Raw genomic sequence first — 18,929 nt, forward strand, 5'->3', positions numbered from 1 at the left:
ACTATGGAGAAGTAGATCCATGTGGGATATGGCCAGAAACAGGTAAGCCACCTTTGGCTGCTTTTAATCACATTGTATATGAAGCCCACCAACTATGAATATAATAACTCACAATTTGTGCTGCAGAGCCAGACTTTGATGAGAAGGTATTTTTCTGTTGGAGGCTATCAATTCACAGAGGAGAACATCTCAAGGAATTGAGTTAATAAGAATAATCATCATCATCATTACAATGGAATGGACAGACAGAAAATACAAAACAAATACAAGAGAAATTATATGACTAACATTCCAACACAAAATAGGTAATTGTGAGTTACTATATTCTGACTTGGAAGGTATGAATATAGACCCGATGACAGACCATACACAACACTTTGTATGCTATTCTGCGAAACGTCAAATTTAAACAATGTTAATCGGATGACTAACACTGAACTTTTGAGGCCTTCAAAATGATTACCTAGGATTTAAGTGCACTTAACTTAATAGAGATTCTCAGCACCATAGGGAGATCTAACAGGAGAACAACAAGATCACATGCTTTAAAACTGACTACAATCTTATAGCATATCTTGCTTATTTATAGAGTAAGGCACTTAAAATGAAGGAAACTGATGGCAATAGCTTTTGCTGGAAAAGATTAAGCCATCCCATATGTACGTCTGTCCAATAAGAATGTTTTTCAAATAGGGAAGGGCTGATACATAGAACAAGTGACTTTAATGGTTCCGGCTTTTCTAACGCCAATCAAACCCCACTAAGAATCTCTTCAAGTTAGGCTGAGATGAATCGGAACAAGTGCTGCCTTGCTACGATAGTCTTTCCTTTGGATTGGTTTCTCCTACAGGTGACACTGGATCTACTTGCGTAAATGAAAATGCTCTCAGGTACAGCTGTTACAGTTATGTCAGATCTCATGTACTGTATGAGTTGACATCTTGAATGCTAATGACTCATGTCAAGATTGATCTCTGGAAAAGGGACTGTGCGCATGCAAGGTGCAGGTTGGTTCTCACTACACCTGTCCTTAGAGACATGTAGGGCACCTTCAAGGATCCTAACAATTTCCTGCTTCTAAAAGTAGCGTTTGGACAAAGAGGGGTCCACTGAAATCACAAACAGACAGGGGAGAGAGATCAGAGAGAGAGAGACAGAGCAGAGAGATAATGTTCAGACAACTGCAGCTACAGAGAAGATTGGGCACAGACTGAAAAGAAGAACAATACAGCAAGTACAGCAAGGGTTTTTAAAGCAGACTTTATAAAGCGTTACAGTGGGAAGAAGAAAAAGAAAACAGCATTTCACACAAGACAGTGACAACTACCACTATAGCAAAGTCAAGAATGCCAACAAGTACCCCAGATGAAAATGATGCCAGTATCAGTGCTGTCTTTCATTTTTGGTTCAGTTTTATCGTTACGAAAGTGGAAAGTTTCAAACTTTCAGTATTATGAAAGACACAGATGAATAATGCAGTACTCTCACAGCAATCTGTCAGGAAACATTACCAAATGCATCTTTTTGAGACTGATCTGGAATCATTAGCATTTAGCAGACAGTCTTTATCATTATGAGATGTTACGAACAGATGCTCTCACAGCTTTTGTGATTGAAAGAAAGAACAAGACAAAAAAAACTAATTTTAAAACTTGGATAGATTGCTTTCTTAGTGAATGTTAATACTGTGTGAAGTTTTCCCCTGAAATATCTTTTGCTGGGTAGATATTTCATATTTAATACTAATGCTTGCATTAAAATCAATAGGATTGTTATTTATAATGTTTAATGAACCATGAAAATCAGCCTTTCAGTTTAAACAAAATAAATAAGTAAAAACCTAGCAAACAAACAATGTTAGATAATCAGGTTTCTTCACTAAAATATTCTCAAGCTTAAGAACAGCTGAAGAACAGAACCAGGTGTACAAAAAGCAGAATTTACATAGGTATTAATTAAAAGACAAATGACACATAAATTCTAATCATTCTTACAGCACTATAAGGGTGGAATATTTGGGTGTTAAATACTTTAAGACAGTAAATATGCTTTATTCATAGATTTGTTTAAAAATTGCATGAACACTTGAATTGGAGTTGATTAAGAAGAGCTTCCTTCATACTGCAGTTTATGTTATGTTATATTGAATTAATTTGGAAACAGAGAGTAACTGTTTGACAGTTGACCCATTTATCTCATCGTATAAGGTGTTTGAATGGTTAACTTGCTTTTTAGCGCAAACAACCTTAAGGTTTAGATGGGAATCAAATACCCTCCTCTAAAACATCACGGCATTTTGTTACCTCGGGCTAAGTGCTTATGATTCATTATGGTGAAGCTGCCATCACTGCTTTTATTCAAACTGTGCCCTTATACGACATGTACCCTGACACACAGCTGCAGTCTAGACTCATTAGGAATCTTGATTTAGTTTGATGGTAGTGCACATAATTAAGTTAATTAGTCTTAATTTCTTGTAAAGCCTGCAAAACTGCCTGGTGTTTCATTAAACTAAGGGTTCTGGGTTTCATTTGAAATGACTTTTTATCGCACATCTGTCTGAAACGAATACATAGCAAACACTGTGTATTCTGCAGCCTACATGCCTTCCTAATAGGAGTGTCGTTTGTAATGAGTTAGACCACATAAACAAGCTTCATTACTCCCAGTAATTTTTACTAAGAGGATAAACAACAACAATGTACCTGATAGGCAGATACAATCTTTAGCAGTGAAGTTTTACCTTGCTGACACAGATTTTGTGTATTTATTTATTTAAAAGCTCAGTGTTGAACATTAATTGAATGTCAATGTAAAACTTTTCAAAGCAGACCCGACTTATTATTCCTTTATCTTTTCCTTCAATTAGAAATACCAGTTATTCCCCCCTTTTAAAACAACCTCTTAATTATTATCCTACATGAATTACAGCTCCTGCCCCCCCCCCCACTCACTAACCAGCACAGATGGAAGCGATATTCTCCCTCAGAGATAAATGCATCCCCAAGCAGTACACTACAAGGAACAGCAGGGCTTCAGTGCCAACCTGAGGACAGGCACAGCCCTTACTGTGAACACCCCGGTTCTGCAGTAATGGGATGATGCCAATGTAACGGGAGAGAATCACATTTAATGAACTTCTACCACACTAGAGGAATATTACACTGAGTGAATTGCAATACAGTAGCAATCCTTTTGTTCAAGACTCTGTCAAGTTTGTAACAAAAACCTCTCGATCAAACAGCAGAGCCATCAGACGCACTTCGCATCTTTCAGTTTGTGATCAACAATGATGTACAATAAGTTCATATCTCACAGAAACATAAGCAGTTGTCCTTAACCAATTACAGTGATGTGGAGCAATGTACAAATCCCACACCTGCTGGTGTACCTACCTTACCAGTGATGTCATTCACAGCTACATGAACAAAGATGGAAGCCTCCTCCATACCTTCCAAATACACGTGCCGATAACCTAAAAGCAAAAATATTTATATTAACATTATTATAGATGCAACACCAACCTGACCCCCACGACAGATGTACAATATCAGCGTAGAACTGGTAACACCATTATATGTGCTTTTAAAGTTTTTGAAAGGTTTTAATTTCCATTAACCTTATCTGCGAGAGAAAAAACTGGGGGTACCTGGCATCATGCTGATGAAGGCTATTGTCCTCTGCCCAATAAAGTCACGGCCAATCGGGTCATGATCCCACACCAAGAAGCGGACCAGAGCGAGTTCAGGCATGTGCAGCGTGAACACCAGAGTTTCCTCCCACATGGGGTTGAATCCTGTCGGAGAGAACGACACCTGCTTGAAACGCTCCCATCATTAACACAGGTACGCCGAGGACAGGGATCACAGCACACAATCCTGACAAGAAGGTCACCTACACTATAACATCATAAACTGCCTACAAATAAACCCAAAACCCCAAAAGTTAGCAGGCTGGCAGAGTTTTGTGACACTTTACATTGTGAAGATCACTGTGTTGATTTCTTGTGTTTTGCATCTCTTCAACATGCTTAATCTCCAGTGAAAAATGATATGCTCCATAGCTGTTCACCAACTGGCACTAACCATTATCATCCACCACCCTGGTCTGCTCTTTGCAGCAGTCCGCCGCCAGACCTATTATCTCCACCTCCACGAAGGGGTCGATAATCTGCAACACAGACATCACACAGCAGTTAGCACGGACATGACATCGTCATCTGTTAATTGATTGAACTGTGTATCTATAATATATTGAATCTTTAACAGGAAATTAAAATCTGATGAGAAAGGCAGTGTGTGCCTCCTACAGCTCGACAATAAGTGACCAGTACAGAAATGTTTAGCGAATACAATGAGGAAATGTGCGTAAAAGAATATCTGTATGGATTAAATGTTTGAAAGGAAACTATCTGCACGTTGATGCCCACTGACCAAGACCAGACCAACTGAACAGAAATGACATCTCGTAGGCAATCAAGATGTGGTAGAATTGGTTTGGTCCTAATTCAACTGCAGTTCAACTTCGCTAATTAGGATCACTGACATGGGTACCCTGATGTCGGCCTACTTACCTCTCCCCTGTCTCCCAGCATTGAGTCTTTGGGCTTGGGCAGCTGTTGCCCACTGATTATCCTTAAAACCAGCTGTTTCTTCAACTGACCTGGGAGGGGGTCCTCCAGCATAGGGTTAAAGGCACCTAGGGTTGAAGAATGACAGCATTGTTAGATGTAAACAGGTGCACAGTCTTTCTCATCGTGTGTTGCCAGTACAATACCAGGAGTCCCTCTCACCTTCACACATGCACTTGGGTTTCAGAATGTATCCGCAGTTCCCATTGCTGTAAAACTTGGCTCGGTTCAGCTGGAGCACTCGTCCTTCTGACTGGTAGTTCAATGCAACTGCAGAAGGAAGCGGTACACAGCACAATGCATTGTGTGGCAATGGCAGCATCGCAAACAAATACCTCTTAGCATGTAGAATTCAAAGAGCAAAAACCACCAGTTTGTTTTAAGCTGTATATGGTTAACTGCAAGGCCAAACCAAAGTCATAGAGGGAAGATTGATTATTAAAGGGGTCGGGCGTGTAATCTGTGGCCATATAAGGAACTTTCCCTTTCCCTGGTAGCAGCAGAACCCCACAGAGGAGATTCACAACATCTGCCAGTTTTACCTACTTCACAGAAATGTATGACATTTAAATGACTCCAAACAATGACTAGAGAGAGTTCTGCTGCTGCTGTTCCCTACCAAGATGGCACCCGGCGTTCCAGAAGGGCTGAGGGTTGTAGTTGCTGGAGTCTACACGGTAGGAGGAGGGGTAGATACGGGAGAGCTGCCTCTGGTTGAAGTGGATGAAATGAGCTGGTTTCTGCTGCATGATCTGATGGGCCTTGGTCTCGCTGAGGGAGGACACCTGACAGCTACTGGCCACTGCCGGGGACAGAGAGAACAACATTGACACGACCACAGGAACAGTGAGTGATACAGCCACCCTCCTGGTAACTTTGTGCAAAAATACAGATATTGTATCAATATTGTGCATTCTCTGAGTCTGGCCTTTCATTCATACACCTCCGTCAAGTGCAACTCAAGGAATATTAGAACAGACGAGATTACCGATGCAGAGTCGTTTTTGGTCCCTACCTTGTGTCTCGATATCATGGATGCCAACAGATTTGGTGTACTTGACGAGGTCTGACAGAGCCCGTGACAGCTTCATCGTCTTCTTCTGTCGACTAATCCTGATGAGAAACAAGCAGATGGAAAATTACATTCGGCTCTAAATAAACAAGATGGGGGTTTTGCCGTTTCATTCACTGTGATGGGAATTCACCCTAAACGAACAGAGCGCGGGGAATACATTAGTAGGATTTGAATGCTAACAATATTAGAAGCAGATGCTCCATGTGGCAATCTGGCTTCACAAAGAAACAAAAAGCAAAATCATAATATTAAGGTCCACTAACTTTAAAAGGAAATGATGCCAGGATCAATTAGGTTGTAAACCGTGTAAAACAAACAGACACATAAAACAGGAGGAGTTGACAGTTAAAAACAAAAGACAGACACAGCTGCCAGCTGGAGACTAATAGACGACTGAGAAGGATAATAGCAGAATGAGATGTCGCACGATAGGCATACAAAAAGCCGTGCGCTTCCAGTCGTGTCTTCAGTTGATCTGCCCAGTACCTGCTGTAGTGCACGGCTGCGCGGGACGTGCTGCCTGAGCTCTCCTGATCGTCCTCCTCATCCTCAAAGCTGGAAGACTTCTTCACCTTCGTTTTTTTCTTGAAAGAAAAAACAACAAATGAAAGGTCACGAATGGCCATCAGAATATTTCACCTGTACGGTTCACGCCCTTCAGGAAAGGTCAAATTCATAGGTTCAAAATAGGAAGATGTATTTATAGAGGAGTGGTTTATTTGAGTCTGGTACCAGCCGAAGGTTTTTGTGCTCCGAACGGTACCAGACCAATGTTTTGTGGCGAATCCATTCAGAGGTGTATGCACATAGTAGGAGGAGACCTGCGAATGGCTGGAGGACTGACCTTGCGTTTGGAGAAGCTGCCCATGAAGGATCGACTCTGGCGCTTGTTGGTGTTGGGGTTACTGTCGTCCCCGGTCTCCACGCCATCCTCACCTTTCCCCTGCAAGACAAACCCAGCGTGAGTGGCCCTAATTTCCCCAGGCACAGCGGGCAGGACACAGCCGTGGTGCTCTGTCTGCCGGCTGTGGGGACCACACAGCAGCACGGCTTTAAGGAAAGGAGTGAACGAATACAACACATCCATCTCTGTTAGCAGACAGCTGGAAAACTAAACCTCTCTCTGTAAAGGCTGAAAGCAAGGCTGGAGGGTTTTAATACACTGCCTGCTATTAAATCAGAGGAAAGAAAGTGCACATCTGGGGTAGGGAATGACATTTTACCAAGGAACTAAAATATAAAGAGGACTTTTTAAACATTAGGAAAAACAACTTTGCTTTTCAAGTTGTGGCTGCATAAACTGCCAATCATACCAGTGCTTAGATCTACGGCCACAATAAGTGTTTCCCCTAACAGTACATTCAGCAACACAGTGCTTTCCCTGTTTTCAACACTAGGGGGCAGTTAATGGTGGGAAAGACATCGAATCATTTACACAAAAGCTGTGTTTGGCTTAAAATTCTCAATTACTTACAATATTAATGAGGACTATGTTAATGCTGCTTATATTGCCTCTTTCAATCACTGAAAAGGCAAACGTGAATAAGTTTAACAGTTGCCCTTCCAATAGGAGCTTTATTACAGCTAAAATTCTGAGGAGCAAAACAAAATGTTCCGAGAATAATATAGGGTTATTGGAGAAATTGAATTATTGTATTTGTTTGTATCGACCGTCTGGGCAAATTTGTATTTTTTTTCTTCATACCATTTATTTTTAAATTCAAAATAGACATCCCCACACATCTATGGATTGGTGATAACCACCAGAGTAATAAGAAAAAGGAAATTCATATAATTCCCACAGCTTCTTCAGACTCCAAACTGGCAGCAGTAGTCATTGTTCAAGACAGTCTCATCCATTAACCAACACCTTAACCCAGTAACAATATTTCACCCGTCTTTTTCTCCTCAGAAGCGGAGTGTGAAAAAGACCATCACTTGTGTTGTGGTACATTGTTCTTCTCAATTATTCCTGCTGTAATGGATGGTCCACACACACATGCATTTCTAGCATTTTAATGACCCTGAAAAAAGACATTCCCTGATGATTTGACACTACATTTATTGTGTTTATTGGCTTTAAAATGTGCCGTTGTATTGGGTGATAGGAAAACAATGCATTTTGAAGTATAATCGAGTGCTAGACCATTTTTATTGAATTGGCTGAATTAATCATTCTTTAAAGGCTGGTCTAATGAACTAGATAAAGCTGCAAGTGAGGCACCAAGGGTCTTGGAGGTGATATGTATATTTGACCCTTCATTTTTCCAGCATAAGACTTCAACCGCATTGTGCATAATCTGTTTGCTCCACACGATCACATCCTGTCAGATGTGCATAAGTTATTATTTATCATATGAAGCCATCAAGACAGGAAGAAATCAATTTTCAGTGCATCACTGTTTAAATATTTATTTATTTTATACGAATAAAATGTATCGGTTCACAAAAAAAAAAAAAAAGCCTGTACTCTGCATAGACATTTCACATTATTTAGTCTCCATTTTCCCCTCTCATTTATCCGGGAGTGCAGACCTGTGAAGAAGGCACATGATAACCCAATTTAAATGGTTCATTAGCACTCATGTAAAACGACACACACGCCTCACTGCACTTACTGCAGATACAGCCACCCATTCAATCACCACGGCGAATGGGAAACAATGCTAAATATTTATCATTATTACCAGAAAAAGCCCAGATTGCCACCCTCAGCAGAGGCCAAATTAGACTGAAATTGAAACATGTCTGGGATTAATTACACTCGACTGCCAACTGTCTGCTGAAAGGTGCTCGCGCTAATGCCTTCTGAATCAAGAATTCAATTTTGAACAACAGGATGAAACAGAATGAAATGCTAGAGAAAACAACGCCGAATGCAGAGTCTCTTGATGTCGCCAGTTATGTTGGCTGAGTATCAGGTTGCAGGGCAATGCTACATTTTCTATCTTACAATCCTACTTTACACTGGGAACGGATATGAAAGGTAACACTGTACTACCATCATTATGGTCTGTTATCAGACAGGAGTATTTGAGTTTTGTACTAAGTGTCCATCTCAATGTGTCCAGTTGCAGTGCTATGCTTCACTGCCTTACATGCATTTCTAAATACATATGCAGAAGACGCATTTAAAAAGATAAATTGTCTTTAAATCGCTTGTAATTTAAGGAAAAACTTTAATAAGCCCCCTTAGAATCACCAGAAACAACCCAAAGTTGTTTGGTTGCATAAAATAAAATAAAAAGTTAAGCGGTGCAAAGTTAAGGCACCTCAAATTTATCCCTGCAAACTGGATTTCATAACACCAACGAGCTATTAACAGACTTCCAGCAAATCCTGACCCCTTTGTTGTTCTTTCCATCCCTCTGTGGACGTAGTTACAGAATAACACGTACAAATCATGATAAGGGATAATGTAGCTTCACCCTGTACTGAAAGTCACTAAATCCAAGAAGTCATTAAGAGGAATGGTGTGGAACTTAGAACAAAATCATATCAACACCTCACTGTCTGACTGATGAGAGAGTACAAGGAGATTTAGGCTAAGCTCTGTAAATTAATTAAAACACGTGCAACATACCCAGTGCAGAAAATAAAATATGATTGAATGTCACAATAGTTTTACGGCACTACAAGAAATAACATGTTAAAGAGATGTTTGACACATTACAATGGAATATTTCTCCTCGGGGCTGGCGATGGTCAAGTTCTAGTTGCAGATCAAGAATCACACTTAATTTAATGATTTATGTGCATTATAACATTCATGTGCCCAAGTGATTGATGAAGAGATCCCACTGACATGCATCACATTCATATTTCATTGACTGGTGCTCTCCAAAGGTAAGGGAAAAAAATCTAAATAGAATCGATGAATGGATCTCAAACAAATTTCAGAATTCTACATCACTCCTGACAATTACTTGATATAGTTATATATCCCCAGGGACACACTGGACCAAAATTGGATTCATGATATAACAAATCAAGTTCGTGATTTAGTAAACATTGGTTTGCCACAATAATTCTGACAGAGATTTTTTTACAGTCAATGGGATGGAAGACGGATAGAGACGGATGCACAGAATTCAAAGGTGAGAAAATGAATCCAATGTTCTCTGTGATCTTGATGTAAGCAATAGAAATGAGCAAGCTGAGCAAGAACTGGCGACACCTGCCCTGCCAATGACCCCGACCGCACGGATGATAATGTAGGAACACTCACCACGTTCTTGTCCCCTGCAACTGGACTGCTTTTTTGCTAAAAGAGGAAGGAAGGGATATTTCACTGCATCAAGAGGCTGCAGTTCTACAACTGTTATTCACACAAAACCAAGGAGATGCATGCAGGAAATGCCATGCAGTTAGATATCGTCATGAGCCATAAAGATTGCGCAAGTTTTTTCAAGCTCTTATTCATATCTCCTGAAAGCCAGGCAGATAAAAATAATCATAACAAAAAAGACACTGCGCAGTAGTCAAATTATAATGCTATCTTGTTTACACTTTTGTGTCTTCCCCAGTTTACATCAGAGGTACCTGGAAACAGAGCTTCGAGGTTCGGGCACGACTTAATGACTGATAATGGACAGAGAGCTCAGCGGGAGAATGTAAATATAGTGCCCCAAGACCACCAAGCAGGCGAAAGGGAGGACTCAAAGCGCCCCCGGCGTTACGGAGCACGTGTGCAGTTTTTCAGTGCCGTAATCCATTGTAGTAAAAATCAGCCCCCTCTGTCACTGAATGGAAATGAATGAGAAACTTCAGAGCACAGGATTACGGGATGGAAGAGAGCAGTTTTGACTGCAGTAGAAATGCATGGGAAAGAGGGGCCGACGGAGGGATGTATCAAGGTGAGAAGCAGCACAGACAGTCGACGAAAAATGGGCAAGTGGGAAAAAGGTTGATGCGTTTGAATTTAGGCAAAATCCCCAGACACAAGAAAGTGTGTGTTTCAATAAGTACAATTATTCGTCTTGGCATCACCTCAGTCAGCCATGACTATATTAAGATTTAGGCCCACAAGAAAAAAAACAAAAAGAGAAAAGCAGCAGCAAAAAGCAAAGCAGCTTAGAGAGATTGTGCGAAACAAAAAACAAAAACAAAAAGTACCTTTTTCAGAGCAGCTTTCTCACTAAGCTTTCCAGAAGGTGGCAGCGTAGCGATGGTGAAGCTGTCTGGGTCCTCGCAATCCCGGATTTTTGACTCCTTCATCAGAGAGTCGAGTTTCTTTTTTGCCACATTCTCCACCTGTTTTCTGTTTACAGAGGTCTGCGCGCAGAGACACAAGTGTGAGTTGGGAAACAGAACGTGCTCGCCCAAAATTATGAGAATGGAAAAAATGAAAAGAAAAATCAAAACGTGCAAAAGGAAAAATTAGAAAAAGGTAACAACGTTTTGAAAGAAAAACAAGGAGAATGATTCTGATTGCTAATTTTTGATGAGGACAAAAATAAATGAACAAATAAGAAAAAAGACAAGACCAGAAGTTCCTCTAATTGCATCTACGTCAGCATGCAACAGATGACAAAAGAATAAGTCTGCAGAGAACCTTTATTACTTTTGTGAGGTGGGGGAAGTGTGTTTAATGTGCCCTGCAGTTTCATGTGCATTTAATGATTATATTTACTTGGGTTAGAATATATTTTCATGCAGAAGTCACTGAGCTCTTTACAAGTTCATACGCTAAACAAGGCCTTAAAAATGTCTGAAGAAAATAAAATGGCGTCATTTCTTTTTGGTACCAACATGCTGAGACAGTGGACCAAGAAAATGGGATGTCTGCAAGCAAAACTGATCAAGGGCTGGATTTGGTTTCACAAACTAGAACCTAAAAGTCGAATCCTGATAGAGTTGGTCTGCTAACACCCAGCTGACCTGCAATAGCACAGTATCCGTATGCTTGGATATGGGACTCTTGAGTTTGCTAGTAGTACTCTTCTGGGGATTATCCTAGAGATTTGTTTTGATATCCAAGGATTCCAAAGGTGACATCATATTAATTTAGATTCCTCAGAGGAAACTGTAGTGCCAAACTAGTTTTTAAATAGTTTATAATATTAAAATTAACTTGGATATAATTATTGTTTGTAATATGTTGTATTTAATTTACCATAAAAGTCCAGCCGTGTGATGAGTCATAGGGGAAGGGTGTCCTTTATAAATGATTTTTTTAAATAAATAAATAATAATAGAAGTTAATAACCTGAGGTTGACTGGCATTCTTTGGAAAAGGCTGAAGAATTCCCACTCTCTCTTTGTGAGCAGTTACAAAACTATAACAGCAGGTGGCGCAGTTATACCAAAAATAAAGTGATTATGGGCTCAGACCGCTGGGATTTAGCAATAAGAGGGCCGCGATCAGCTCCACTTTTGTGAGGGATAGAGCCATTTAAGAAGGCAAGAGCTGCTGAAATAAGCGACTATCATCATTCTTCAAAAGTCTTTATGTCATTCTGGAAACCGCTATGATAGATGAGTGGTTCTCATAAATAAAAGGACAGGCTGCTGAGTTCTTCCAAAAAAACTGCTACAATGTTTGCCCAGAGTCATTTTTTCTCAGACAGGCACCATTTATATGAACTGATTCGGTTTGCACATAAACAAAAAAGAAAGAACTGTGGAGTAGCAAGGACCCTTGGGTGACGGGAATATGCCACCGGGATAGTGCTTGGTGTGGCTGAAGCATTGCACAACTCCCAACTGTATTATTGTCTTTCTTGCAAGGTTCAGTTAATTAAGCTCTTGGCCGTTGCATAGGCAGTTTATATAGCTCTTATTTTTCTTTATAATATTAGACCTAGATCTGGGAACATAATGACCTCTAAGTGGCAAACTCTTAGAATCGTATTCAATATCAAGCAATTAAAGCCATGAGAGATGGAATAAAATACAGTGCTAAGCAATATATGTTTAAAATCTCTACTTGAAAATAGTCTCAGCAGCCACAGATTTTGAAACTGCACCTAAAAATCAAGTGGGATCTTAACCTCTGTGCTCCCTTCTGACTATAGCCAATCCTCTGGGCCACACATTTGAAATGGTACAAGACCGTATTGAGGTGTCTTCCACACAGCTTTCATGGTGTGAATAATCAAACAGAATCAATGGCCATCACAGTTATAATCAAATCGACTCCAAAACAAATACACTTAACAATACAACTATCAAACAGTTTTTAAGTGAGGATTTTTTTTTTTTTCTTGGCTGTGTTTTACCATGCATCTCAATACTGGCTTTGAACTATGTCAAAGGCTAAATCAGTTGTTTATGAGATTGCTTTCTATGAGTGTTACTAATAAAAGTCCTCAATATAACCTTTTTATACAGTACCTTCCACTTCATATTAAGCATGCAACGTTGGACAGAGAGAAAGAATGGGTAAGAACATGTACATAAGACTACAGAGCCCATACAGCAACCTAGGAAGAAGAAAAACACATTGCTGTGCATCACACAAATCCTTCAAGGGAAGCGACAGCTCTGACACATTTTCAGATGACATTTAGTAGTAGTTTAGTGATAAGTAAGGCACTTTACAACACAACTGACAATACAGCATGTTTGGGATATGGTTAGAATACATCCTTGCTGTCTTTTATGTTAGAAGGCTCCATATTTTGCCGGCTCACTTCATAGTTTCTCCCATTATTGAGCAATTCTCTTCCCTTTGTCTGTGCTCTGAAACAATTTCATAATTTATAAACGACTTAGATCCCAGATTCACACTTCCTGTGTGTAATCCCTTAATGGCACCACGGTTCCTTCCCTTCATCTTAATGTTTCTGATTCATATTCATATGCAGCATATATTGTGTTTGATATCATGGGATCTGAAATGGACAGGAAGGTCATGCATTTGTAATTATCACTATTAAGAGAAAATGTATGCTGAACAACTCACATTGACAACATCACAAACGGGATTTTATATACTTTGCCACCTACTAATTCACATCTGCTGCTTGAATATAACCAATTTGTACTGTTATCTGCTCTATATTAAGAAATGTTGTCATATGTAGAAATGGATGGAAAAATTGCTCTGAAACATGGCCACAAAAAAGTGACCTTTTGGAAGAAGTAGATAAAGGAGAGAAGGAAAAAAAAAGCTGTCAAACATGAAGTTGAGTGCCTTCATTCCCGTCTGGCCACAGTTGAGGTGAGGAAGGACAAATACCATCAGACAACTATTTCCTTCTCTTCAGAAAATGAAAGAACCGTTCTTAAACAAAGAAACGCTTAACACGCTGTAGTGTATTTGCAGCATTTTGCCTCCTCAAAAGTGACTGGGGAAAAACCCAGATATATGCATATATTCCATTACATATCCTAAAGCATAAAATCCTGATAATCACTGGAGCACATACTGCTCTCCACCATCACAGAAGGTGTTAATGTGTGAGGACAAACAGCCAGGCCATTTGACACAGGCCCAGCAGCCAGGGTTGCACTACGGACTAGGATACATGTATTTTCTCTGAAGGCACTGCCCTCGAATTGAGAGCTAAGAGTGCTAATGAGATTCCACAGCTGTATGCACCGGATATCTTTAGCAGCAGCTTAAAACAGAAAAGCTACTAATAATTTAACGAGAATGGTGAGGGTTTGCCCAAAACTGAAACAGTGGAATAAGTACTTTCAACAGACCACATCAGAGGACAACAAAATCCCCTTTGTTGATTTATTCCTGTGTACTTATCTACACGCCTTTAAAGGAAAAACTGTGAAAGAGAAAGAAAAATCTACAACCGCAGCTCCCAAAGGCCCAATTATAATCAAAGGATGAACACTGCATAATTGCTGTGAGATTTGAACACAAGGCACTTTAATTAGAGACACTGGAATGAAGTTTCAAAAGTGTAAATACATTGAAATGAATGATTTGGTCAGTACTTCAGCGGTCTGCGGAGCATCAACACCTGGAATATATCATGGTTTGTCCCATGAAACCCACACCGAAACATCAGACACTCAGGTCATTAAATCTCAGAGTCCATCCATAATGTTTCTGCAGATTTGTCTTGTGTTGTATTTAAAGCCAGACAGGAGCATTTAAAGGCTGTCAATTACACACTGCCCATCACACAAGCCAAAACTCAAAAGGATAATCTCCTACAAAAAATGTATCTAACCAGACTGTTTGTTGTTTTGATTGTTGTTGTTGATCTTGCTGTTCTACCTTGCTAAAGGACACTATAAAAAGAGACATTGTAAATGTCTTTGCAAAGTTGTAACAAATATACATCTCAAAGAAATAATGAAACAGACAGATCATAGTGACAGATTCTTCTCGTGAAGCGTATGCACCTATCGTGCATAATGAAAAGTCGAGTGGTAGTAATGAAATAGGTACGCATACGGATAAAAATGCTTACGTCTGGAAAACTGCCTCATAAAATATCAACTGACCCCCTGATGGCAGTATTTCTTCGCATAATAATTCACTTGGCTGTGTACATTACAGATTCATTTTGAAATGAGAAAGCAACAACTAATGAAGTACTGTCAGGTAAAAACTGGAATAGTTGAGTGGAGGCAGCCAGTCCCTGATTCTGCCTGACATCTCCGAATCCGGAGAAGACGAATGCGGAGAGCCTGAACTTACATCGCCATTCATCAGCTTACAGTCGTCCTCGATCTCGTCGGCACTGTCTTCATCAGACACGTCCCCCTCTTCCGCGTCCTCGTCGATGTTGGGCGGCAGCTTCTTTCCCTGGGAGGACGAATACACATCAGCTCAGCACAGCTCGAGAAGCTAGATTCAATTTACTGTAACAGCAGCAAAAAGGAACTCGGTCAGGAATTTAATTACTTCAGTGCTGAAAAATCAATAAGATGTTTTCGTGCATTTATCATCTTTTTCTGTTTGTTTGTTTGTTGTTTGCAGATAAAGGGGAAATGAAAGCCCTCACATTCTCAAATGTTACACACATTTTCATACAGAGAGAGTGAAGGATTGCTCTTTTAGAAAAATATGCCTGTATGTATTTCTGTGTACCAATTTAGATTTTACAATTGTGCGGAGAAGCAGATCCTCTCACCCTTCTTGCCCCCTTTGGGGAGATAATATACTATGCACACTGTGGGAAGTTAACATGCATCTACAACCACAAGAAAACATTTGAAAAAGAGTGACAAAACACTAAAGAACTATACAAAAAACAGGTTTGATTAATAAACTTAGTAGGAATCCAGAAAGCAATTTACAGCACTGTACCAATGCCAATATGCCCCATTGATCACAATCCACTTCTCAATAGTTTTTTTTTTGGTCTTTCCACAACTACTACATGCAAAGTAAATATGTGCTATAAAACTTGGTGCTCATATAAATCACAGCCTTCTACAGTCCTGCCTGGCAGCTGAGAGACACGGGAACTGAGGCTCATTAGGGAAGTTTCAGACTTTCAGAGTTAAACACGTTGATTGACATGCATATAATAACATCGCCCCTAACAGCTTGACAGGGGGGAAAAATTATATCTAATTCCATCACCACCGCAGGTTGACAAGATTCCAAGGTAATTGATCAGTTGCAAAAATGATGTGGATCAATTCTGTGGCTGACAGCGCCCATTGCGTTCACCAGTTTGGCTATAAATCGAAGCTTTATAAGGTGATGTTGTCCCCACTTTTCTGCAATCATCTTCAATCACCTTGTCGGCTGCTGTGAAATCCTGTTTGTATGTGCGAGTCTCTCAACCTCTGTAATGGGCTCGGGAAGCGTGAAGTCTTGTTGTAGCAGGAATTTCAAAAAGCTTTCTGGCGATAATGAGAGGAGGTGAAAAACTGTGGCACCTTTTATAGGAAGGCTAGTCAGATCTTCTGGCTCAGGGTTCCCGGTCTTTGTTTTGTGTTCATCTCAACAAAGGGAAAGTTTGCTTTTTGGGATCAGTTCTAATTCCATCCACAAGCATGAAGGAAACATTTTAAATCGTATCTTAATGCAAGTATGACATCCTCAGGGCATTGTAGAGCACGTATCACAACAGAACATTAGCAGAGCATGTATATTTTTTTTGTCTTGTTTCGCCAAGTTGTTTGTTAAGTCAGTCAAGTATCTCAACCAAACTCGGCTATTAAAACTTAAAAATGTCATGATTTGAATCAGATATTGATTGACATTCAAGACGGCTTGTGAATGAAATCTTCAACTCAATGGGGAAGAACTAAAAAGTCAAGTCAAATTCAAAACAACAGAATATAAGTGTGTGGTGCTCTAAGAGGGGTTTGACATTTTTTATTTGAATATTTCAATTAAACGTTAAATGTTCCCGTCAGGTTTAATCCGCTCTGATTTGCTCTCCGTGATGTCAATGTAGAGATGTGGGTCTATATTTCCAGCTAGTTTAATAACCTGCCAGACCTTTCACATTTGATGGCTCCGATAGCTGCAAAAAAATGAAAAATTCGCAACAAGTCTGTCTTTGCTTAATCGAAAAACTGAGCACTGTCTTCATGCATTCCTCTGAAGTGGCAGCAAAGAAATGAGAAACGTAGACTGTGTAACAGATGAACAGTTTGAATAGTTTAAAGTAATAATTCCAGAAAGTAAAACACGTCTTTAATTAAGAGATCTTTTTAAATGGATGTAAATAGTAAATAATTAGGGCGCTAGTTTTTGTGAATTATTTTCCTTACCTACCACTGCTTGTCTGTATCAGTTTTCCTTAAGATATAACTGCATACTAAATATAATGACATTTATGTTGAATTTGCCATCCAGAACCGCATATGATGAGAAAACTGACACAGTAGAAGTTAAATCAGACACCCAGTGAGAATGAAATGCCAGTTAAAACACAATCACTAGGGGTGATAGTAGGTGATTAATGCGATTGGTTAACACCACCATTTCAATGACAAAGGCGGTGAAAAAGAATATCAGCGGCTCCACCGAGACATGAAGCTAAAAAAAAAAAAAAAGAATTGTTTGGTCATTAGCAGGTTTTTGGCATTTAAGAGAATGAATCATAAGTCATTCAAAAGAATGAATGTGATCGAAAGCTGAAAGATAAATATGGAGTCAAATCAGTCCCGTTAGTACTGTTAAATGCAAATGGCATGGGTTCTTCCTAATGGCATATTCAGCTTTTACTATGAATGACACATAGCAGATATCAGTGTATGTATAGTGTAAAACCCTCTCTCTCTCATTTACGTGAACTGGGAAATAAAAGTCTGAATAAGTTGTCCGTGCACAGTTTTGAGGTAGAGAAAAGACCAATGCACTCACCTCAAGTCATGAAAAGGACACACACAGCTTTTAGTAAAATAAGTAACTACCTGTTTGTCTCTGGATACATAAAGAGTACCAGTTGAAGAGCATTTTAACAGTCAACATTTACTGTTACAACATGGAAAATATCCAGCAATTATGTACTCAAAAATAGTAAATATAGATGTAAACAGATACAATCATGACTAGAGAAGCAAAATGAATACAGCATACCATTACAGTTGAATTGCCATGGATTGTGTTCATTTTGAAAGTGTGGGTTACTGAACTGGCTCCAGGCACTCTGTCCGTTGTTAGGTTTTGTTTTATTATTATTATTCACTGATCTTTCTTTCCATCAAGCCAGCTTGAAATGTTTAATTTCTTCCAATGGATCCTGTTAATGTGTTGAGTACCCTGGATGTTAATGGAGCAAAGCTTTTTGTTTGTTTGTTTTCTTTGGCCTCTGCCATGAATATTTAAAAAGTGATATTCCTATCATTGAGTCATCTTCCGTCCCAAGCCTGCTCCACATTGACTGTTAGCGCACAGTTACGATCAGTCTTGGGTCCTCGAGGCCGGCTGGAGGACAGTTTTCCGGGTCTCGTGCTTGGCCTCGGGGGTGTGGCCTCGGGCTTGGTGTTTAAAATTGCTCACATGTAATTTTTCATACTGAAAACTGATTGCGAATTTTACTTTTTTTTTTAAATGTTATTGTGTGGAGTTAAATTAGATCAGTAATTTTTCAGTTTTTACTAAGCAAGTAATTGATCATACTCCTCTTTATGAAATATATATTAATGACTTAAATTAATACAAATCCAGATGTTCCCTACATTCACATTTGAATGGAATAGTGCACTTTGCTAAACGATTCCGAGGTGTGGTAATCATAATATAATGGAGATTTGTATGTCCACTAAAACCCGAATTTAAATATCTGATATTTCTGAAAATAAATTGGAAAAGTCTTTTGGATTTCTAGCCGGTTTTTTTAACAC

General features: G+C 39.5%; 1 protein-coding gene across 7 annotated transcripts in view; it reads right to left on the bottom strand.

Moving 5' to 3' along the window:
* plch2a (phospholipase C, eta 2a) overlaps positions 1–18,929 on the bottom strand; it is a 163,430-nt gene that overhangs the window by 13,921 nt on the left and 130,580 nt on the right. For 5 of the 7 annotated variants that reach the window (XM_066691109.1, XM_066691110.1, XM_066691112.1 and 2 more), the window contains 12 exons: positions 15,316–15,423; positions 10,821–10,979; positions 9,934–9,969; positions 6,550–6,648; positions 6,192–6,289; positions 5,646–5,743; positions 5,250–5,432; positions 4,793–4,900; positions 4,574–4,698; positions 4,086–4,170; positions 3,650–3,796; positions 3,396–3,475 (listed from right to left, as the gene is read on the bottom strand). In XM_066691109.1, the coding sequence (XP_066547206.1) occupies positions 3,396–3,475; positions 3,650–3,796; positions 4,086–4,170; positions 4,574–4,698; positions 4,793–4,900; positions 5,250–5,432; positions 5,646–5,743; positions 6,192–6,289; positions 6,550–6,648; positions 9,934–9,969; positions 10,821–10,979; positions 15,316–15,423 (1,326 nt within the window). The remainder of the gene's footprint in view (positions 1–3,395; positions 3,476–3,649; positions 3,797–4,085; positions 4,171–4,573; positions 4,699–4,792; positions 4,901–5,249; positions 5,433–5,645; positions 5,744–6,191; positions 6,290–6,549; positions 6,649–9,933; positions 9,970–10,820; positions 10,980–15,315; positions 15,424–18,929) is intronic. The other 2 variants (XM_066691111.1, XM_066691113.1) reach the window with 2 other exon arrangements.

Source organism: Amia ocellicauda, chromosome 18 (assembly GCF_036373705.1).
Source record: "Amia ocellicauda isolate fAmiCal2 chromosome 18, fAmiCal2.hap1, whole genome shotgun sequence".
Lineage (NCBI taxonomy): Eukaryota > Metazoa > Chordata > Actinopteri > Amiiformes > Amiidae > Amia > Amia ocellicauda.